Source organism: Gavia stellata, chromosome 7 (assembly GCF_030936135.1).
Source record: "Gavia stellata isolate bGavSte3 chromosome 7, bGavSte3.hap2, whole genome shotgun sequence".
NCBI lineage: Eukaryota > Metazoa > Chordata > Aves > Gaviiformes > Gaviidae > Gavia > Gavia stellata.
In genome coordinates this window covers 28,720,314-28,743,550 of record NC_082600.1, presented here as the reverse complement: position 1 = coordinate 28,743,550, position 23,237 = coordinate 28,720,314, and the positions used below count along the sequence as shown (strand labels likewise).

Sequence of the window (23,237 nt, the reverse complement as noted above, 5' to 3'; positions counted from 1 at the left end):
CTCCCCTCGGGGAAGGAGAGGCGTTTAGCTTCCGTCCAAAAAAAAATCATTAAAAATCTGCGTCTTCAGAGAAGGGCTGGGGGTGTGTGCCGCGTCTTATTCGGCTGATTTCTTCCTACAGTGGGAGAGCGGAGGAAGCTGGGACTCAGCGAGGCCCTACATCCCGCGGAGCCCCTACAGAAAGGCCCTCAGGGAGGACGGGGTCTCTCTGAAGGCGGCTCGGGGAGGCAGAAGCCGGGCACGCTGAGGGGGGCACGGCGGCGCTGGGGACCTCGGCCGCCTCCCGGACCGCAGCCCGGCCGGAGGGGCGGGATGCTGCCACGCTGGGACCCCTCTCCCAGTTTCGGGAGCCGGGGCACTCCCTGGAGGCCCCCCGGCCCCGGAAAGCGCCGGAGAAGGCCCTCACGGGCGGGGGGAGCCAGGGGCTGCCAGCCGCCGCCTCGTCGGTACCGGCCGCGCGCGGGGCTGCGGCCCCACAGGCGATTTGCTGCGGGCAACTCACGCCACGTCCGTTTCGTGGAGGAGAGAGACCCGGCTTTGAGGGAAGTGAGAGGCGGGGGAGCAGCCTCCAGCTCCCCTCTGCGGTGCCCCGGTGGCGGGGTGGGGCAGGCGGAGGCAGTGACCCCGGAGGGACACCGGCCGCCGACAGCCGGGGCTCCGGCAGCACCGTGCGGGACGGCAGAGCTCAGTCCCTCTCTTCGGCGCGGAGGGGAAGGAGCGGGAGGGGAACCTCGGCTCTCGGCTGGCCCTTGCCCGAGTCTCTTTCAGCCCCCCCGCTTTGCTTTGCCCAGCCGGGGGGACCCCGCGGTGGGAGCGCGGGTGCGTGCCGGGGCGGCCGCCGGCGGAGCGGCCCGCACCTCGGGGCGAGCCCCCTGCCTGGCCACGCGTGCCCTTCCCCGTCCCCCGTCCTCTCCCGCCTTTCCCCTCCGACTCGTCAGTGATTTCCTACCTGAAAAAAATTAATCTTTTTGCCAGGCAGGTCAGAAGCGATCAACAGGCTGTTGTATATTACAATGTTTTCATATTCCTCTCGGCTCCCCCTGCCCTCTACCGACTCACTGTAGATGTGACCTTTGGTATTTCAGCCCACACTCAGCAGTTGAATGGAAACAAGTTGAGCACGTTCACTTCTGATAAACATTATCCTTAAACCACTGGAGACCCGAGCAGAGTAAACGAGCTTTTCCGACAGGACCACATCAGGAACACACATTGAGAAAGGGAAAGAAACCAAATATCCAGGAGATCAGAGGCGGGCTCGGGGGTGGAGGGGTGGGAGAGGGAAGGAGGGGGAACAGACAGGTTGGAGGACACGGCGGGGGGGGAAGAAAAGGACACAATTGTGAGCACAATAGGCACAGATGGGGAGAGAGACTGCCCGGGCAGCGTGGGAGAGCAGCGCAGGGTCACGCCCGAGCATCCCGGCGGCGCTGGGGGAGCTTCAGGGGCGCCGAGGGGGTCCAGGAGTCGCGGGGCCGGGCTCACACCAGCCGTGCTCCCGGAGCCGGCCCCGGCCACACGCCGCCGGAGCGGGCTGAAGCAGCGGGAGGGGAGCGGACGCGTGTGCGCGGCGGCGGCGGGGCGGCGGGCAGAGCCCGGCGGGCGGGCAGCCCAGGCTCTGCCGGGCGGGGAAGCACGCCTGCCCGGAGGGCAGCCTTGTCGGGTCCCTCCAGCGACTCTGCTTCGGGAAGAAGTACGCGGTTAACGCCGATCGGAAGTTTTACGGACGCGCACCCCCTTCCGTTGTTTAATTACATAATTATCTCAGTTAAAGCCTGGGTCCGGGTCCCACTAGTTCAGTGTCTCCTGCCTTAAAAATATCCGAAGCAGGTCAGCTCACAACACCGAACAGGATTCTGGCTTCAGCAAATGCATGCGAGTGTTGCCTGCGCTGCATGCCCTCGCTTTCGGACGACGGCATTTGCACGGAATGGGGGGGGGAATCCCCTTTACCAGAGGTAGTTTTATCAAGGTTGAGGAAGCACCGTAATTTACAAGTGCGATATTCTGAATGGGCAACTCAAGCTTCTGAAATAACCACAAAACTGCCATAGAAAATTTGTTGTTGTTGTGTTTGGTTTGCCTTTTTTTTTTTTTAAATCCCTGTGGAGTAAACAGAAGTATCCGCCGATATTCCGATCAAATAAAGAGATACCTGCGAAAGAACCACGATCGCCTTCTTTCCACCACAAAACGTCTGCAACGTGCGATTAATTTCTGGGCGATCTCCTGCAACATCCTACTTATTACTAACTAGGCACGTTCATTGCGATATGTGCAGGCTCTGAAATCTAGCTCGATTAATTTGATTTTTTTTTCTAAAAATATCTTACAAACATTTCGATTAAAAGAATATTTTTACAGTGTTCATACACACCAGAGACATCAATTTCATATTTTACTCGCTGATATTTCTTGCACTCCGGTCACCACAGTATTTCTTTTCACGTTTTATTTAATTTATGGAGCCTGTACCTTCGATGCTCTAAAAAAACCGCCACCAACCACCAAACCAAAACACGCAAAAAAGAATCTCAGAAAAAAAAAAAAAAGAAAAAGAAAAACATGATAAATTCTTGGTTGGAGCTGGGAAGCCCATGATCTCTATGTGCAACATGACGTACGTGGGATGTGTGTAAGAGGCACACACACAAGCTCACAGATCAGGATCCGTACACCTAATGCCAAACCAAACACTTCTTCACAAACACGCCGTGACCCACTCATACTTTAATTCCTACCAGCTTTGTCTGTTTTTCTTTTAACTGTTAATATGTACCAGTGTCTTTGATAAAGTTGAAATCAGCTGCGAGGCGTTGACATTTTACGGTTAAGCGCGGTGCAATGTTTAGTGCGGGGATTAAGCCAGAAGCTGAGCCGGTCTTTGATGGCCGGGGAGGACCGGCACCCCGGTGCCCGGGCGCCGCCAGCCCCGTCCCGTCTCCTCCCGGGGCAAGGGAGGCTGCAGCTGATTTCCCGACCGCTTTCAGCTTTCCACCAAAAATGACTCAACGCTCATGGCTCACGGCCTTCTCGTGCACCGCCCGTGAAATATTCGTTAGTGGGAAGTGCTTTATTACAGTCAGACGACCCCAGACAGGGACGAACTTCTCCCCCGCATCTGCAGAGTCAACGCGGGGAAACCGCGCGTGTGTGTTAAGACGTCGCTCCGCTGCTGTCAGGGGAAGGGGGGAACCGCTCTGCAAGCCCCGGGGCCCCCTCCCCGGCCGCTTACCCTGGGAGGAGGGCCGGGAAGGGCGGCGCAGCAGCACGGCGGGTGCCCGGCGGGTGCCCTGCCCTGCCCTGCCCTGCCCTGCCCTGCCCGCCGCGGCCCCCGACGGTGCCCCCGGCCCCGCGGGGACTCGGCGCCCACCCCACCCCCGGTCCCCCCCGCCCGAGTGACGCCCCACCACAGCGCCAGCACCGCCCCAGCGCTGACTGCGCTTTCCGCGCACCTTACCGCCGGGCAGGTACGAAACAGTCGTTTCTGCGGCGGCGGGGACCCCGGTGCCGAGCACGCCTGCGAGGCAGAGCGGAAGGGCCGCCAGCCCCGCGCTGTCCGTCATCTCCCCTGGCCATTAGGAGGGCGGCTGGGCGGCGGGGCCGCCCCCGGGGGCGGGCTCGGGGGAGCGGTGGGCTGCGGCGCCCTGCCCAGCCCAGCCCTGCCCACGGTGCCCTGAGGTTGAAATGCAGAAGTCAAGGCTCTCTCCTCGGGAAGCAGATTTCCTTGTAGCCCTTTTCCCCTCACGCCCCTGCTACCTCCTCGGAGGCGACCAGAGAGCCTCGGGGGCTAGTGCAGCCGGCGGCGCAGGAGGCTGGGAGCCTGTCTCTGGGCGTAGGTCTCCGTTCGGGATTTAGGGCAGCCCCAGAGGTGTCCTGCTCAGAGGAATGGGTAAGTGGCCGGGAGCCGCAGGAGGGTTCAAGTGCTGTCAAGAGAGGGGGAGCACCCGTGCGCCGTCATGTGCCGCCGCCGCCGCAGCTCCCTTATTGACTTTGCTCGTGTTCCTACAAGTTGTAAGAACGCGTGAAGGGTCAGGAGCAGGGAAGAGAGAAAAGCTAACGACTGCTCGGTTTATTATTCATGTTATTAGGCGAGCGCGAGGCAGGATCGCAGCCGAGTGGACGGCTGGAGCCTGCGGCACGTTGTATATTATTCCTGACACCGATCTTAGCAGTTAACATTTTAGCACGTTTGTTTTACAGCCTGGTGTAATGGTGCTGTTAAGCGCGAGGCGCTAACAGCACCAGAAACGGTCTTTAAAAAGTTAGTCGCGACTCAGAAGCACCGCGTTGCCCTTGCCTCTCCCAAGATGTAGAAGAATTTCCTCAACTACTTTTCCTTCCTCCCCCTCCCCCACGCCTTCGAAAATGTTTTTCTCTTCTTTTTCTTTTCTTCGTGTTCCCTTTTCCTGTGGCAATAAAGCTGACCCGTCTGTTGGGGCGACCTCGTTTTTCATCTCTGCAATGTGCTTTTTTGGAATATGCTCGATGCACAGTCCGGAGAGCTCCGACATTTGTTGCCAGGGATTTTCTTTCTTTCTTTCCTTTCTTCTTTTTTTCCCCCCTCCCTTTTTTTTTCTTTTTTTTTTTTTTTTTTCCCCCCTTCTCCTTCAATTTCGGGGGCATCCCGCTGTTATAAAGAAGCGTGCGTGGAGTGACCGGGGGGTCCCCGAGCTGTGACATCCGCCTTGTGATGAGGGACAGTCCAGACGCCCCCTTCTGAGCCCTTCGCCGTGTCCGACGGGTGTGTTTGTGTGTTTCCTTGCAGAACCTGCCTTCGGGGAAGTGAACCAGCTCGGGGGGGTGTTTGTCAACGGGAGACCCCTGCCCAATGCCATCAGGCTGCGGATTGTGGAACTGGCGCAACTGGGTATCAGGCCGTGTGACATCAGCCGGCAGCTCCGCGTTTCCCACGGCTGTGTCAGCAAAATCCTGGCTCGCTACAACGAGACCGGTTCCATCCTACCGGGGGCTATCGGAGGCAGCAAGCCCCGGGTCACCACCCCCACGGTGGTAAAACATATCCGGACCTACAAACAAAGGGATCCGGGCATCTTCGCCTGGGAGATCCGGGATCGCCTGCTGGCCGATGGCGTGTGCGACAAGTACAACGTGCCGTCGGTCAGCTCCATCAGCCGCATCCTCCGGAACAAAATCGGGAACCTGTCTCAGCAGAGTCACTACGAGTCCTACAAGCAGCACCAGCCGCCCCCCCAGCCTGCTCTGCCCTACAACCACATCTACTCCTACCCCAGCCCCATCGCTGCTGCAGGAGCCAAGGTGCCCACCCCTCCCGGGGTGCCAGCGATCCCCAGCACCATGGCCATGCCCAGGACGTGGCCGTCCTCCCACTCGGTGACGGACATCCTGGGGATCCGGTCCATCACAGACCAAGGTGAGGAGGGGGGACACGGCGCCGCAGCGGCAGCCAGGGAGGGCCGGAGCGTTTCAGTCCCCCGCTCCTGGGCTCCTTCCTCTCCGAGGGTCGGAAGGCGTTTTCCTGGTTCGCCTCGGGAAACCTCTCGCGTTTCCCCGGCCCGAGCCGGGCACTGACCTTACCGGAGGACGTGCCTCGGGACGCGGGCAGATGGCAGGTTCCGGGGCGGGCTGCTGGCGGACCAGCAAACCCTACAATATCGGCCGCCGCCGATGCCGTTGTGACCCGAGAAGGGGCGACCTCGGCCGCAGGGAACGACCCGGGGTGCGGCGGCCCCAGGGCCCGGGGCGCCCTGAGCCCCGGCCCGGCCCCGCGGCGGTCCCGGTCCCGGCCCGGTCCCGGCCGGGTCTCGCTGCCGCCCTCCAGCCGCAGGCGCCGCCTTGGCGTTACCGAGAAGTCCATTTTCTCTAGTTTTCGCAATCAGGCCAAATTTGCTCCGGCAGGAAGTTCAAATGTCACCTAATTGCTTTCATTCTGATGCTGTATTTTCCTCCGAAGCGGTGGTCCAGGAAAACGAACCCCCCAAGATTTCCTTCTTTGATCCCTTCCACCTTCTTTCTGTTTCTCCGCCTGCCAACTGCGTCGCGTCTCTCAGCCGCTCGCTACGCTTTGCCGCAAAGAAAGGGACATTTTTTCCATTTTGGTCTCTGCCAATGAACTAACAGTGAATGTGGTTAAAACAACAGTCTAAAATAACCTTCGCCTACAGCGATCTCTGTGTCCCACTCTTCCCTCCCAATTAGCGGAGCGGGGCGGGGGGGCTGTGATTTCTGTTTTCATAGCGTTTTTAACGGCAACAATCCGGTTCCAGCAGCACTTCAAATGCAAATTGATCCTTTAGGCATTGCAGAATAATTTTCTTTTTCTTGTCTCAAAAAGGCGGTATTTTTTTCAAGCAATACACACACACATAACTATGTTTTATTTATATTCATACATACAAAAATATATAGGTTTTGTCCTTCGCCCTCTACTTCATGATATAAACTTTATCCTCAGACCACACTGGCACAAACAAACGTGTTTCTGAGACGACTTTAACAAATACACGCCTGGAACCTCCGCTCTGTGTCGGGGAGAGGTAGTGCTGGCAATGAACATTAAAAAGAATGAGAACATTACAATCACATGAGAAATGGAGTCTTTTTTTTTTTTTTTCCTTTTTTTGTGAGTCCTCTTTTATTAACACCACATTGGCAGGCAGGCAGGCCTCTGACGGTACTGCCGGGTGCCTCGGTATCTGCCTGTCTCCCTCAGACCTCGGGGCTGCACACATCTTTCTGCAGTGTAAAATCTCCCCCCTCCCCTTCCCAGCAATAGCTGGGGCTGCTGAGCGGCCGATGCCGCAGATGGGGGCTGCTCGCCCTTGATTTATAGGATAAACTGACCTTGCTGACACGGAAAGGAAGCCCCTATTCATGGGAAAGTGTGCGATCAGCAGAAAAGGGCGCTCACGGAGAGAGCTCAATTTCTTAAGACAACTTCAGATTTTCAGAGCCTTTCCCCAGCCTCGGCGAGGGGCCGAGCGAGGAGGTGTGGCGGGGACGCCCGCTCCCACGTCGGCTCCGGCGGGTCCGCAGCCCCGCAGGCTCCGGTGCGGCCGGGCGCGGGGATCGGGGGAGCCGTCCCCCCGACCCAGGCTCCCCGCCGGGGCCCGGAGAATTTGCCCGCCTGCAAAACAGCCCGATATTCCCGTGCAGCGGCTGATGCGCCTGTAAATAACAGGACTTTTATCTCCCCCCCCCCCTTTCTTCTCTTCCTCCTTTTTTTCTTTTACTTTTTTTTTTTTTTAAATTTGTTTTTGTGTTTTGTTTATTTTGCTTTGTTTTGTTGTTTTTTTCGTCCCAAACTTGTTTGGAGCCTGGTTCATCTGCAGCCGTGTCAGGGTTGTTTCTAACGGGGGGGGTATCGTTTGTCCTCGGACTCGCACACACACACAGACGAGGCGATTCCCGTAAATCCCCCTTAGGTGATCCCGGGGGACAAGTGCTGGGGGGGCCGCTCCGTCCCGCCAGAGCAGGGACGAGGGGACGAGCGACTCAGCCAGCTCCGGGCTCGGCTGGCAATCGCTGCCATCAGATGCGCGGAGGCACTCGGCTCCCTTCTCCCCCCGGATCACCCTCTCCAGGGGCTCCCGGGAGGCTCAGCGAGGTGTAGCGGGCGAGGGACAGGCTTCCCCTTAGCTCTGCCCCACAGACCGCGTCCCCTGGGGAGAGGGAGCGGTCACCAGCCCGGAGCAAAGTGCTCCGCATCCCGGCCCCTGCCTCTAACCCCCCTTTCCCCCCGTGTTTCCCAGCAGTGAGCGACACCTCGCCTTACCCCAGCCCCAAGGTGGAGGAATGGAGCAGCCTGGGCCGAAACAGCTTCCCCCCCCCGGCCCAGCACGCCGTGAACGGGCTGGAGAAGAGCTCCCTGGAGCAGGAGGCCAAGTACAGCCAGGTAAAGAGAGAGGGGGGGGCGGGCGGTGATGCACAGGGCCCCTGAGCTCGGCCCCGGGCTTGTGGCCCTTGCCCGGGGCTGCCGCTCTCCATTTGGAGCCGGTGCCGACCTTCCCTCGCTTTTGGTTTGCAAACGAGTCCGCCAAGACGGGCGACGTCGGGAAAGAGCCTGGCTCCCTCCTCCGCTCCTCTCTCCGCTCCCTCCCCCGGCGCAGCCGCCGCAGCCCCCCGGCAGCCCCCAGTCCGCCTTTCTCTTGGCCGAGCGGCTCCGGGCGGGCGGAGGGCCGGCGGGGCGGGCAGCGCCCGCATCCCGGCCGCCCCGGGCTCCCAGCGCTGCCCCCGCCGCTGCGGCACAGCCCGCCCAGCAGCCACCCGAGAATCGCCGCGCACCGGCCCCCGCCGGCTGCCCGCCCGCCGAGCCGCCCGGCGACCGGACTCCGCCGCGCCGCCCACCGGGGCTCTGTCCTCGGGCCGGCCCCGAGCCCCAGCCTCGGGCCGGGCCGGGCCCTGCAGCCCCGGGCCGTGTGAGCGGGCACGTCCCGCCGCCGCCCTTCGAGCCGCCTTTTACCCTGTCCGCAGCGTGCTCTGTAGGCAGGGGAATAATTTGAAAATGAGGTGTAATTGCTTCCTACATTAAGCATTTTTAAACGCTTAAGTAGACGGCGAATTTCCTACGTTTTAATTACAACACAATATAACTGTTACTTAATAAATCTCTGTCTAAATCTTTGTACTTGCTAATCAAATCCCATGCCGGGAGAAAAGCTATAAAAGGCTCAACTGTTGCTCGCTGGGAAAGCACAGGTTTTGAAAAATTTTTTCCGTGCGATGGAAACATTTCAAAACGTATCAGAGGTTTCTCAGGTACATTGACTTCCCGGCCATTCATTTGTTACGCTTACAAAGAAGTCGAGGAAAAACCGCAGTCTCTGTTTAGTGTGTTCCCATTCAAAGATGGAGGTTTTGGACACGTTTTTCGAGTTCTGGGTCTGGTTTTGGAGTCCATACCCAGGAGACTTTTGTAGCTTGTATTTGGTGCTAAGAGTAGGTGAATCAGACCCTTTCAAATTCAAGATGTGGAGCGCAACCTGTGGGAGTGCTTGCAGAGACGTGAATGAGGCAGAGTAGGAAATATTGTAGGCCCCAAAAGTGAACAACCACTTTATTACATATATTGCCTTACAAACAATATGCCGCCCCTAATGCTGTCCTATTTGTTCTGTATTATATTCTTCTATTATCCCATTATTATTCTGTTTGTTTCATATTGCACATAATGCACAGTCTAGTATAGCCATGACTGTATGGTTAAAGATAGAATTAGATTTAGGGTTAATATTCATTCTTCTACAATTTTCTTTAAAAATGAAACAGATAAAGTATTAGCAGTCTCACTAAAAATGATGGAAATAGCTTGTCATTATTCTGTTAAGAACAGCTGTACCGTGGCTGTGTCATCTTAGGTTCCAGGCTGGGCCTTCTGCACAGGATTCTGCTGAAATAGTTACAGGATCTGGCTCATAGGCTATAAACCATTGCCTCTGTTGGTATCTCATGTACCTCAGCAAACGTGTTGAGGAACAGTGTTATGTACATCGGATTATTTTCAATGCTGGTGTTGGAAATTATTTTTTATCTTTTTTCACTCTTTCTATATTTATGCTTTCATCTTCGTAATATATCATTGTTCTACTGTCAATACCAGTCTTACTTTGAAGTTTTGTTCAACGTGAAAGATCACCTGATAAATGTAATCTAAACATATTTGCTATTTAAAAATGGAGCAAATTGCTATTAATAAAATGGAATTAATTTTCCAAAATACATTGTCCCGAGAGTTTAAAAGGGCAGAAAAGCTAAAAAGTATTTATCCAAAAGGTCATTTTCAGAAAGCTGCTCACTAAAAGAAGACACAGAGGAGATTGTCCGTCCCTTCCCCATAATAATATGGGTAAATGGAATTTGGCTTTGGGAAGCTCTAATGTATAGACCAGTCTATTAATGTAGTATTCAGACTTGCTTACTAGAGAATTCATTCACCTGTACATTAATTGCTTCGTCTGTCACAAATTTACTGCCTTGCTAATTTAGAACGTATTCAGAGAAAACTCCTGTCAAATAAGGATGTGAGAATGTGATTTTCTGCAGTTTTTGCAACATTCTTTTTGCCAAAAGATTTGTTCCAACCAGGTGCAAAGCGAAATTCACGAACCGAATTCTTGCTGCACGTAGCAGTGACTTACTAGCTGTCCATTTGCTGAAGTGCAGTGAATCTGGGGTGACGGTTTGTGACAGTAAAGTCTCACCAAAAGGCTCTGAAGTTCTTAGATCTTTACATAGTCTCTTGCAATGTGTACTGCTTTGTGTGTAAATAGATGAGCAGGGGACAGGAGAGAACATTGATTTATTGGTATGGATCTAGCAAAGGGTTACCTGGAATAGTGGAAAATGGGGAAGCCACAGTCATAATTTATGTGCCAGAAGGACTACGGCTAAATAGGCTCTGTCTTTGGACTTCAGGGTAAATGCTATTTTCCTCATCTCCTTTGGGCAAAGCTCATTACCAAAGCTGGGTCTTAAGAAGGCAGACAGCAGATTTCCCCCAGAGAAGAGAAGTGTCTCTTCTGTAATATTCCAGTTTTATGTCTGTATTACCAAAGTCAGCGGCGCCTACAAGAGGAGTAGAGCAGCAGGGAATCGAGCACGCGTGTTTTACTTAGGCTTTCCAATTACGCAGCAGTGCCCTGAAGCACAGTAACGATGGATTTTGTGTGAGTGATGGGGAATTCTGCTGTTTCCAACAAATATCAGCTATACATTTTAAGCATCAGCAACATTCAAGGTTCACCTGTCCACAGCTTGCAAATAGCTCCACAGCTACTAGATGAGTGAAGGACTTGTTCCCCCAGCCTTAGTCATGGACGATAATATTTTGCTTCTCAAGAAATCCCCTGGAAACTCCCTCTGCATGAGAAAGACTAGAAAAATCGAGCCTGAAGAACAAGGTCTTCTGTACTTTTAACATAAGTTTATTTGATCCCTCCTTTTAAACGGCATACATTTGTTTTAACACACGGGATCCTGTAGGCTTTTTTCGGGCGAAACTCTTACTGACCTCCCAGACTTGCCAGCCGGCAGCTAAGGCTAATCTCTTCGATGGGTTCGAACGGCTGCATTTCACCCCTTGCCCCACACATCAGTGGGAATTCGGCCTGGGAAAGGACTCCACAAAAGAGGCAGGAAGACTTCACATTTTTGCCTCAGCAATACACAGTCACGCTCGTTTAACACAAAACTGAACCGCTGGATGTAGAACATTTTTCACTTTAAGTATTATGAATTGCGTGGTGTCTCTGGGGCCTTTGTTTGTGATGTTGTTCTGTATTTGGGTTTGGGGAATTGAAAGCTCTGCCTGGCAGACTGTGATTCTGTACCAAGCGTTCCGCAGGAAATCACAGAGATGCCTTGTCAAGTTTCTATTAATTTTTAATCACCTGATGTCCCAAGTTGTTGTTTATATTTAAGCAATTGCATGATATTTTCCTGGTGCATCATATTCACAAATTTGTCATACAGCTTTGCAAACAGAGCGACCGTGAATCAGAGAAGCTGAAAAGGAAAATAGATTTTTCTGAGCTTGACGGTTTTGGGTCAAACATTTCATACAGAGCTCAATTATATTGCGGTATTTATACGGAGAGGCACATTCAGTGTGGTGTTGGGGGGAAGGCTTCTAAAGATAATTATATTATTAATACAAAGGATGAATATTCTGAGTATTTTATGCATTACGCAGCTTATACTGACAGCTGCATTAGAAAAAAAAAGCTGAAATCACTGAAATACGAATCCATTTGTACCCTGCATTTGAAATGAAAACATTTAATAAATATATAACATATTTAAAATGCAGTTTTCAGACATCTGATGCTTGTGACTTTCTGGACTAACGGCACGGATGTGCAAACTGAAAAAATTGTGGTCTGTATTTACACATGTATGAAAATGCAGAAGATCTGACATATGTCTGTACAATTTGTTGAGAGGCAAATAGCTTTGGAAATAGTTTTTTTCAGAATTATTTTGCTGTGTGCATTGCAGGAAGCAGATGTGCACATTACCAAAGGGAGCTGATACTCATTAACGGGAAAAAGCTTGTAACTGGGGGGTCTGAGAGCAAGTGGTTATTGCAAGCTCGCTGCTGGAAAGGATATTGCTATTTGGAGGCCTGATCCCAAACCTACCGGAGTTGCTGAAAACACTCCTCCTAATTCAGAGGGGCTTGTGAACATGGTTTGAGTGAAGTCTTCCTCTAACATATTTGGCAGACCCCAAAGTAGCAACTGCTTCACCTCTGTCTCAGCTGAACTTCATCAGCTGTTAGTGGCTTGAGTTTTTGGCTTTGCTGGGATAGCACTCCCTGTCCTTTAGTTGCATTTTGATTAGGGGTCATGAGCTCCATGTGCTGTAAGCACATAAAGGGAAGGCTCCATTTTAGGGCAAGTGATTGCAAATAATTGTAGGTGCAATTCTGCACAATTATTTGCACAGAAAATGTAGGCAATGTAAATATTTAGTTCCTGATCTTTGATTGTAAATGAACAATGAACTGTATATGAGGTGGCCAAAGCATCTGTAATTGTTTTTATCTGCAGTGCTTAGAACCCGCAACATATGGTAACTTCTTCAGGAATAAGATAAAAATGTAACCTTAAATGTTATGGCCAGTTACATGACCCTCCTACAAAGATTATTTATTGAAAAAATAAATCAGCAGATTACTTATTTGGCACCTTATATTCCAACTCAGGATCCAGGCAGTTGGAGTCCTGCTATGGATCTGTGCAAAATCCATCAATGATAAAGGTCCGGACCTCCTACTCCTCACTCATACCTGGGGAGGGAAGGCGTTGAGGAGAGGTGCTTATTTGCTTTCTTGCCGTAGTACCTAGCAGAATTGTTAGCAGAGTTCCTGTCTGGTGCAGGGGTTCAGATCTTGGCTTGGAGACTTTCTGGTTCTGTGTCACTCTCATTAGGATCTCCAGACCAGTGCCTGTTATTAAAATACTGTCACTAGGATGGCTTGCTTGAGGTCTAGGCATCCATGTCATTGCATGTTGTGGGTGAGGGGCATGAGCTGATCCCACTACATGCACCCGATTCCTTCCCAGGTGATCTGGATGGCACCCCATTCGAACCCCATTTGTGAGACCTGCCTCTTACTGGCCACCTGCTTCCACGGCCAAAACACAGTGCCCTGCCCACCAACCCACATGGCTTCAGGGCACTCCACCCGGATGAAACTAATAAAGAAAGTCAGAGAGGTGAGTGAATGGTATAATGACACCCAAACTGCACACTGAGCACCCTCTGCTGAAAGAGTCCCAACCCATGAGGTGCTCTGCCATGACAAACAGGACCAGGGACTGAAAAGTGAGAGTGGTGGGAGATACCTACCACAGCCAAGGAGAAGAGTGCCAGGGGCAGGGGGATTAGGTAGGACTTGATCTGTTCAGTCTTCTGGTGCTTGCAGTAGAGCGGGAAGTAGATAAAGACTGTGTGGTGTGTTTGACTTTGTCTGTTGTGGCAATTTATCAGCTCTTAGGAATTGCCTACGTACCTAGTCATAATGACCATGGGCATTCAATAATCGATGGGCTGTGATTTCACCTTCCTTAACTTACCAGCTTCCCAGTAATTGCCTCTGCAGCATCAGAGATTTGTTAGACAAAGGGGACCACTGTTTTGCCTCTCCCTGAAGAGGACAAAGTGGGGACTTTACCGGTTTGACCCCATATTTGCCTAGCTTGTAGCCATCAAGAATCCCTTTGATGTCTCTGTGTCCATAAGTCTCCTTCTTCCAACCTCAGTTTCATTTAAGTAACACCATATTGAAATTACAATATATTGTTAAATATATTATATTAAGAAGGCATTCTTCATAGAACCTTTTGCTAATAAATTATAGTTTTAACCATCAGTGTAGAAAGAACAAATGTTTATTCCTTTCAGTGTATTTGGTTGTTTAATGTCCATGTGTGCCCTGCCTGACTCCAGATTTTGCCAAAATACCGAGGGGGAATTATTGTGCAAATCTGTTCTAAAACTATGGGAACCTGTTGTTAGTTCCTACTCAAGGGAGTTTGCTTATATGGCATGATTTTTTTTCTGAGCTTTCCTTTTGTCCTCGTAAGCATGGTATATCTGTCTAAGGAAGACTCAAGTTGTGTCTTTGTCATCAAAACCAAGCTTTGTGCTCACAGCAAATAGAATTTGTTTTCACTCCACTTTGAGGTAGTCTGGTTGTGAGGTTTGTTAAATAATAGATTATATCCCAAGATCCAGCACCTTCATTGGAAAGGCAGTGACTTCCATTTATATCATCCTTCCTAAACTGGAGTATGAATGGAAAGCAACTATTCAGTGAACGTACAGGCCTTGCACAATAATCTATGTTTGGGAGACATTTTAGGTGGACATATTAGTGCGTGCTTGGTGTGCCGTATGCAGTGGATCTCACTTCACTGTGAAAACTGTCTAAACCCATCCCTCTTCTGAAGAAGCATTGGAAACCCTTGCTCCCCCCTTTTTCCTTGGAGTGCGCTTAGGTTTTTCGACAACCTCCATCTGCCTTGTCTCCATCGTGCCTTTTTGTCCTACCTCTCTTTTCCTCTGTTGTTTTTGTAGTGGATTCCTCAGTCTCTGAGAAAGAGGGGTTTTTTTTTGCTTTTGTTTCTGCTGTAGTTTGTTTTGGAAAAGACAGAAAATGCCCCTGGCTCCTTTAGGAAAGGATCGGTGATGGTGTGCAAATTCAAGTTACTATTACTATTTCCAAAACTGGGTTTTTATTTCCCTGAAGAGACCGAGATTTAAAATTCGATAAGAAAATATAATTAAGAGTGATCTTGATGCATGTCGCAACTATAGTTAAAACACTCAATTGATATTATCTGATTTCTGTGATATTCAGTGCAGCTGGGGATGCCTATAAGTAAAGGAAACAACTTTAAGTTAATAAAAAAGCACATTAAACATGGGGAATGGGATCTGCTCATTATTAAGGGAATGAAAATGCTTTTAGAAGGAAGTACTGTGATTTTCTCATGCAGTATATTGTAATGCATTGAATTTAGTAACAGGAGAAATAACTGTAAAGAAAACGGAATCTTTGTAAGAGACACTGTATAGGATTGGGTAACTAATTATGTTTGGAATCTTAAAGCACTCAAGCATGCACATGACTCTGTTTTAATTGTAAGTTCAACTAGAATACCAGCATTGCGTTGTATGACTTACACTGAAAGAGAAATAGTGTAATTCCCCATTCTTGAAAGGTCTCTTTCCATTTTTCAAAGCTCAGTCTTCTGGGAATCAACCGAGCTCGGCTGAGCAACAGACTGACTGTAAACCCCTTGCCCATGTATTGTTTTCAAAGCCCCTCAATTCCAATGTATTACCACTGTTCAGTCTTTCTTGAAAATAAAGGCATATGTTTCAAAGTAATATCTTACCTACAAAATGTTTCCCCTTCTGTTCAAGATTTTTTGGATGTCAAAATTATTTAATGACAATGTCCTCATTTTTCAGAGTTTGTTTTATTCTCTTCTGCTTGCAGTGAAATTAATAGAAAATCAAAGTGGGAATATGTTCAGTAAAATAAGTTCATCCAAGAATATGGATATATAGTCTAATATGAAAAGATTTTTGCAAGAGATTTTTCCAGCATTATATAAAGACAGCAAACCCTGATTTGCAGGGTCAACTCTGACTAGGTTATTCACACACAGCTTAACAATTTTATTACATTTTTCTTAAAAAGCATTATCATAAACTGGAGAAATTTACTCAGTGCTCGCTTTTGTAATCCTTCTTCTTCAGGTAACTCTGACTTGCCCGTGTAGGCATGTAAATTTTAGGGGGACACTGATCTGAATGAGTGTTTGTAGGATCACATCATTTTTCCCATTGATGCTGTAGCACTGAATAGCAGCTTCAGAATTTAGCTCTAATTTAGTTAACTACAATTTCTACCAAAGTATTATTTAAGGTTATTAATTTTAAAACCTTAAAAGAAACATAGGCGTATTACATCTTTAGGTAATGCCATTTTCCTAAATGAGATTTCCATTACAGGCTTGCTGCAGATGTCTTACTTGGAAAATTTGTTTACTATTCCCTTGGGATCCCGTATGTTGGTTTGATTTATAAATTATATTTAACCTCCAATTAAAAAGGGAGTTTTAGCATGCTTGCTTCCTTTATGTTTGCAGTTTATGTTTGATTGCTCCTAGTCTTGTCGCCATAAACTTTTTGAGTGATTATGTGCATGCCACTAAGAACATGAGATATCCTCTGGGTTTTTAAGGTAATTTGCTCTTCTGATTGAAGGACTAAATATTCAGCTCTGCTCCCTGCTATGCTTTTCCCTAGCTGTGGAAAAAATGACTTCTCCAGTAGCTACTTTGTGACTGTGTTTTCATGACATTCAGAAAAGATTCAGCATTTCCAGAAATTGTTTTGTTTTTCATTTTGAAAAATGAGCAGCGAGCGGGGGTCTGTCTGCAGAGCTACGGTAGCGTCCCTGCAGCTAAAGCTACTGCCAGCACTCCACTTTGCTGGGGAGCTGCAGCTCTCAGACCGTTGTGATACCCCTGCAGATTTGTTTCATTTGCTCTCAGGGAAAGGCTCCGCACTGAAGGATCAAGGCAACGCGCTGAGCTTGCTGATCTAAGGACAGGAAGGATTCGTTCAATCCAAGTCAGTGTTAGAATTGAGAAATACAAATGAAACAGCAACCTTATTCACCAGAGGTGTGTTCCCCAAGTCTTGACACAGGCTGAGCTTCTGCTGATTCCAGCAAGGAAGTTTGGGCTGAGTCACTGTCCAGGCTCCTTAGGGCTGGTGAATTAGGTAACTCCAGCTTGAAGTCTATGTTGTTTCTCCAGAAACACTTTTTTTTCATAGACAAAACATACACTCTTAGTCTATGCAATAAGTTATCCATTTAATAAAATGTTGTAACAATTACATTACAATGGGCAAGTGGTTCAAATATTTGGAAACAATAACTTAAAAATAAGAATAATTTACATTCTTTCAGACACTTACTTTAGAGTTAGACTATAAAACTGAGGTGGCATCAAATCTGCTCTCATTTGTATTCATGTAAACCTGAAATGAGATAATTTGCATTATTGCTATTAATGATAACTAACATAAATGCAGGTCTGTGATTTTGAATGCTACGGCTCTGGGTCATTTTCTGAAACATTTAGAAGCCACATGGGAATAGATCGCAGGGAGAGGGTCTAATTTTGATACTCAGAGAACACATACATGGGAAGCAAAAGGCAGAGAAGGAAAAGTAGAGAAGGGCATGAAAGAAAACAATATAATACCAATTAATTTCAAGATAGAATTTGAATTTATACCACAGTGCCTGAAAGTGGAATGTAGTTTGTGTGCTTCTCTGGCATTAGCATGGGGAAGGCAGAATAAAAAAAAGTCAGGTAGTTTGTCTGGATTGATTGGGAAGTTTGTCCCGAAAACTTGTGCCCTGTCTCTCCTTACAATGCAGGAGAGAGGAGGCTGAAGCTGCATGACACATTATACCAGCATAACCTTCACAACAGAAATCAAGGTGTGTGTGTGGGTTACCCCTGGTTTGGAGAAGAACTGTTTTGACTTTTAGGAGTCCAAACTGCTGATGGAAATTACTTGTTCCAAAGTCAATCCCACATAAGCTTGGTTCTAGACTTGCTTTTCATCCACGCACACCCTCTGTGTCCCAAATCCCAAGCAGACTAAAACCAACGACAACGGAAGTCTTCTCTAGTTAGTGTTGTACCTAAAGTGTCTAAAACTAAAAATTCCCTCCGTTAAAATTACTGAACCGACTCCTTTACTGGTGAAAATACATGCAGTCCATTTGTTTCAGCAGCATCATTTTATGTGACCTGAAGAGAGACTTTATATCCGCCTTGGCTTTGAATTCTGGCCTGGATATTCCTTTCACTGGCACTGGTGCGTATCAGCAGTAACTCGGCAGAAAGGCACCAGACCCAGCTTGTGACCCTGACCCAGCCACTGCTGTTTTGCAGGTATCTTTGCGAGAACATTTTAAACTGAATTTGTGAATTGGTGGGAGGTCGTGTGTTCTAGGTTTTGAACACAGCTCTAAAATTTGGACATACTTATTCTGTAAGTTATTTCAAAACATTGGTAGAAGCAGCAATTCAGAGTAAATGTTTCTCTCTGGTCTTTGTAGAAGCTGGACAGTAAGCGCTTTCAAACAGGAACCCTTATCATTTGCACAGCAAAGGTTCTTGTTCAGTTAGAACTACATGTTTGTTTGTTTGCTTTAAAAAATTAGATTTCCCTTGAAAAGCAATGGTTTAAATTAAGAAAAAAAAATATTTATAAAACTTAAAAAACAGGTTCAAGAAGCTCTGCACTTAAAACAAGTTCTAAGGGTTTTAAAAATCCATAAACACCATGGGGTTCTCACACTCCTAATTACGAATGTTTAGATTTTGGTGTTCATTTCCTCTGATTGAAATACTGCAGGATGAATTATTCATCCAGTATATACAGGGTCACGGAACTTAATCCTCTCCATTTATTTTAAGTGAATGTCATGTTTGTAAAAAGTGCCAGATTGACAGACAAGATTCAACCCTTCTGATAACCTACACATTGTATCTAAAGCTGTTTACAACTAAAAACTCTTGTGGTTAAAATTATTGGGTCAAGTCCTTCACTGATGAAAGTCAGAGATGAAAATCAGGGCTTTTTTTGAGTAGCATAGTTTTAAATCACATAAGGTGAGGTTTTCTCTATCCCTTCAGTTCAGACCAGAGGCCTCTGGCTGCTTTACAGGTATGGCTCAAACCTCCCCATTTTCTGTGCTGGGCCAGTCCTTACCCAGCCCAGGGCCGCCTGCTTGGCTGGCTGAAGGCACCTGCTGGCATTGACATCGTCATAGTTTTGAGTGGCAAAACTTTGCAGCACTGGAACTAAAATAAGAATGACTCATTAATTCAGCGAGGCAGCAACAGCAGCTTTCCAGCATTGGTGGCCTCTGACAGGTTGCAACTGGCAGTCCCTACGCAACTGCCTCCACGTCCTGCCCTCAGTAGTTAGGGCAAGATCCTTCTCACATTTGAAATAGTTAGACACTACAAAAACATCAGTTATCTCAGTTGCAATTTCACCCTTTAGTGTAGTGGGGTAAAAGGGTTGTTCTGTCTGTTATAAATCAGCATAGGTATTCTTTTAAATTAAGATTTTACAAAAACTAGCAAATCTTTAGTCAAGTCCCGTCTGTTTTATCAGTAACAACCCAAGTAGCACCTCCAATGTAATTCAGTAACAAACCGGGGCTTCTCCGTTAATTATAGTTCAGAGACTTTCATTTTACTTTGTGCTGTAAGACCATACTATGGAAGGCCAGGCAATGATAAATAGAAGTAGAGGAACATATATATGATTGGGTTAAATATTCATCAACAATGCCCGAGTTACTGCGAGCTGTTCAGGAGCTCAGATTTGCCCAAAATCATGCAAGGTGATCAGTTTCTGGTCGCTGAGAAGCCCCTGGCAGCCTTGTCTGTAGGAGCTGCAGGAGGCTAGGACATGGGCTTGAGCATCGGTGGACCAGCAAAAGAGGTAGCATGTTGGCACATTGCCTGGCACAGATCTAGCCTGTGCCCACTAGCAGATGATCAGCCTCTGCCCCAGCGTGGGGTCGGGCAGGGCACAGCCCAGGAATCCTGCCCAACAGGCTGTGTTGAGGCCACCGTGTTTCTGGCAGAAGGGAGGAGAGCTGGGTGTTGCACGGCGCTGCTCCCCCTTAGGGCCAAAGAATTGGCCCTGGTCTGTTTTATTTACGTGTACAGACACAGTCATCAGCTCCAGGGACTTTTTTTGCCTGGACACAACGTTTGGACACAGCAGGAAGTCATTTCTTGAGGACCAAAAGCTGCCTTTCTCACAGATAGCACTACCCATGTACTCTTGGCCTGTGATGGTGGGGTTGGGAGAGGTGCTTGGCAAAGTGATTGCATCAAGCAGTACTTCGCCTTGGCATAATGTGGCACTATGCACAGCTTTGAAGGATGTGTTTACAGTCTTATTTTTCCTTAGATGAGATGTTGTTAGAGCATCTGCCTTTTCTAAAGAGCTCTAAGGGGAACTGCCAGCAGTTGGAGAGCATCCTACAGCATGGCAGTCTGTACAGCATATGGGAAGCATTGTCTCATCTTCTCTGTGGCAAATGAGGACTCCGGCTTTTCACAGAGTCACACATGGTAGAGCGGAGCAGTGACAAGACAGGAGGCTGGAGGGACCTTTCAAAAGCACAGCCAAGGGTTCACAGGACATGACTACTCACAGTGAGGACTCCTACTTAAAATGGGGCTTTTGGGCACATCCCTGAGCCCACTGCTTGGTACAAGCCTTCTTGGGAGTGGTCGAGCCTGGAGAAGCAGGGTGACCTCACAGAGTCCAAAAAACCTCTTCTGAGTCTCAGGGGCTGGAGGTTTGTGCTGCCACAATGGCTATGAGACTCTTCAGGGACTTGCCCCAGGTCTTTTCTCCTTCCAGCACCCCTTCGAGGTTTCTGTAGTTTTTCTCTCTGCAGGATCCCTTTGGGTTGTGGCTCTTGGTGTCCCAGTGTTACAAAATGGCTCTAATGGCTCTACTGCCTCTGTGAAAAGCTTTTTGTTGCTGTTCGTTAGAAGAAACAGAGAGGTGCTCTTTTCTTGTTTCACATTCTTCTGAAAAGCACTGTACACACTGGAAGAGGCAGGGAGCTTGGAGAACGGCAGCTCTTTAGGGCCTGTCACGCTTTTTGCTTTCCAGTAAATTCAGTGAAATAATTTTCCATGTGATTTAAGAAGTGTACTAATTTACAGTGCAATTATTTGAAGGTTTGTATTAATTAGCATTGTTGCAAACAGTGATATTTAGAGCTGAGGCTGAAGTGTAATTCTGAGACACAGTAGGGGATGTGTAATTGGAGTTGAAGGTCAGGTCACATATTCGGATTTTTCAAAATAATAAGGCAAGTTCAGCTTCAACAAAGTGTTTATGGATTTGGAATGACAATTACGTTGCTGCTGCAGCTGTATGTTTTATACTAATTAATATACCTATTGGAGGCTTGTGGCTGGGATCCCATCACTGCCTCCTGCTGTTTTAGACTGCGGTACACGTTTATATTGGCTCTAGCAGGATTACCGCTTGGTTTCCTAAGCGGCGGTAAGAGGATAGTCTGGCCAGTGGAACTGTGAGTTACACTGGTAGGAAACTCATCAGCCTGAAACCAGGCCAGTGCCATTATGGAGGTATATACTGGAAATTTAGGCAGGTGCAATGCAGATAGGAATTGAACAAGTGAAATGTTAACATCATGTGAAGTTTTAACAAACAAAAGACTGTTTCATTTCTTAACTCTGTACTATCCAGGTTAGGTCCGGTTCTACCAGATGATTAAAAATGGCAGATGCTACATGATTTGCTGACTCGATACCTGTTCTTTCATATTCAGATAGGAAACGTTTCTGGGAAAAAATACCACCCCAAATCCTAAAACATAAACACTACACAAATTGAAACTTAAGCAAGATAAATGATCTTGGTTTGTACCTGTTCTGCTGAAGAAGCATTTACAGGGTGTTAAATAAACCACTGAACACTTTTTATTTAAATAAGGAGTCATTCATTGTGAAATCCTACCGTGGCAGACTGAAGGACTCTCCCTTCTCTATTTAAATAGAAACCCTTCTCCCCAGCCCACGGAAGGACCTAGGAAAATAGCTTGCAGGAAAGGACCCAGCCCTGCAATTGCTTTGTGTACAGAAGCCCTATTGAAACCAGGAGAAGCTGTGAGCAAAGAACATTTGCAAGGTTATATCCCAAGTACCTAGAAAACAGATTTTTAAAAGACATCATCAATAATAATAATACTATAGTTCTGACTCATGCTCTGAGCAAAGAGTTACCAAAGAGTTTAAGATGTTCTTACTGCCCCTCCCACCCCCCCCAGCTGCTTGTTACCTCTCCGCTCCGGGGAGCATTGCTTTGGGGTCCGTGCCCGCGCGGGTCTGCTGCAGCTCAGGGCTGAGCCCACCCTCCTTTGGGGCTGGGGTAGGTGAGGCCCTGGGATGGGTCTGTCTCTCCTGCTGCTGGTATGGCTGTGGTCACTGCACACCCAGCTTAAACCGCCACAGCACCGCCTGCCAGGGCCTCACCACAGCGGCCAACACCCCATGTGAAATTTGGGAAAGGTGGGTCAATATTACAGCCCACCTGCTCCAACCCATGGGACTCATTGCCAAGAGGATGAAGGTGCTCAGCAAGAGAGATGGTACAAACTCATCACAAATAGCTCCAGCAGTAGCTCTCAAACGTAATGTTTAGATGCAACCATGGGCTTAAGGCTCGCGGGAAGACGGGCGGGTGTACTGGGGGGGCTCGGCAGTTCCTGCCCTGCTCTCGGTGTGTGCTCCTTAAACATCTGTGGCTGGTCACTGACTGGGACAGGCTGCTGGGAGAGGTGTGCAGGGCTGATGTGGGGTAGCTGGTCTTAAAAGCAAAGCACAACGGGCCCACCGTGCCCCTGAAATCCAGGGGAGTGGTTACGGGTGGCTCTCTGGGTGTCCCCACTGGCCCTGGTTCTTGAGGGCCGCTTCTTTTATGGCAGATCTGCTGTGTCTTACTCTCTTAGGAATGTTTTTCCCTTTCCTTCCAGGCACCCAATGGCCTCCCGGCTGTCAGCAGTTTTGTGTCAGCGCCAGCCATGCCTCCCTACGCCACACCAGCCCAAGTGTCACCTTACATGACGTACAGTGCCGCCCCGTCTAGCTACATGGCCAGCCACGGCTGGCAGCATGCTGGAGGCACCCCGCTGTCCCCTCACAGCTGCGACATCCCCGCCTCGCTGGCATTCAAGGGCATGCAGACGACCAGGGAGGGCAGCCACTCGGTCACGGCCTCTGCTCTCTGATGCAGGAGCTGGTCCAGGACCACCACGAGCCCACTGGCTGGTCGTCCCCTGAGCCTGGCTCACGGACTGCTCTCTTCGTGCCGATGATATCTGGCATTTCTCCTTGTGACTTGTCTCCTGTAAGGCTTTTGGGATTGAAAGAGCTGAAGACAACATCAGAAACTGAGAGAAGTGTAGTGTTGCGCTCTTTAAGTAAAGACCTTTTGTCCTTCAAAGGGCTCATGGAGCCTTGTCCCACTCTCCTGGTCAAACCACACGTATTTATTCTTAATCATCACAGACTTTCTAAATGTGCAATTGTTATTAAGATTTGTGTAAAAAATCAATAAACAAAAATCACTACAGAAAATTCTGC

General features: G+C 48.7%; 1 protein-coding gene across 1 annotated transcript; it reads left to right on the top strand.

Annotated features, from left to right (window-relative positions):
- The first annotated feature begins 3,888 nt into the window (after positions 1 to 3,888).
- PAX9 (paired box 9) lies at positions 3,889 to 22,882 on the top strand. Its single transcript, XM_059819540.1, has 5 exons — positions 3,889 to 3,892; positions 4,769 to 5,395; positions 7,734 to 7,876; positions 13,047 to 13,199; positions 22,628 to 22,882. Exons 1-5 carry the CDS (start codon positions 3,889 to 3,891, stop codon positions 22,880 to 22,882), a joined length of 1,182 nt encoding a protein of 393 aa, XP_059675523.1.
- The last annotated feature ends 355 nt before the right edge of the window (positions 22,883 to 23,237 follow it).

Bases quoted from the DNA above. Each gene is read 5' to 3' on its own strand.
- PAX9 (XM_059819540.1), top strand. The intron at 5,396-7,733 runs GTGAGGAGGGGG...CGTGTTTCCCAG, and splicing joins CCGGTCCATCACAGACCAAG to CAGTGAGCGACACCTCGCCT. The intron at 13,200-22,627 runs GTGAGTGAATGG...CTTTCCTTCCAG, and splicing joins TAATAAAGAAAGTCAGAGAG to GCACCCAATGGCCTCCCGGC.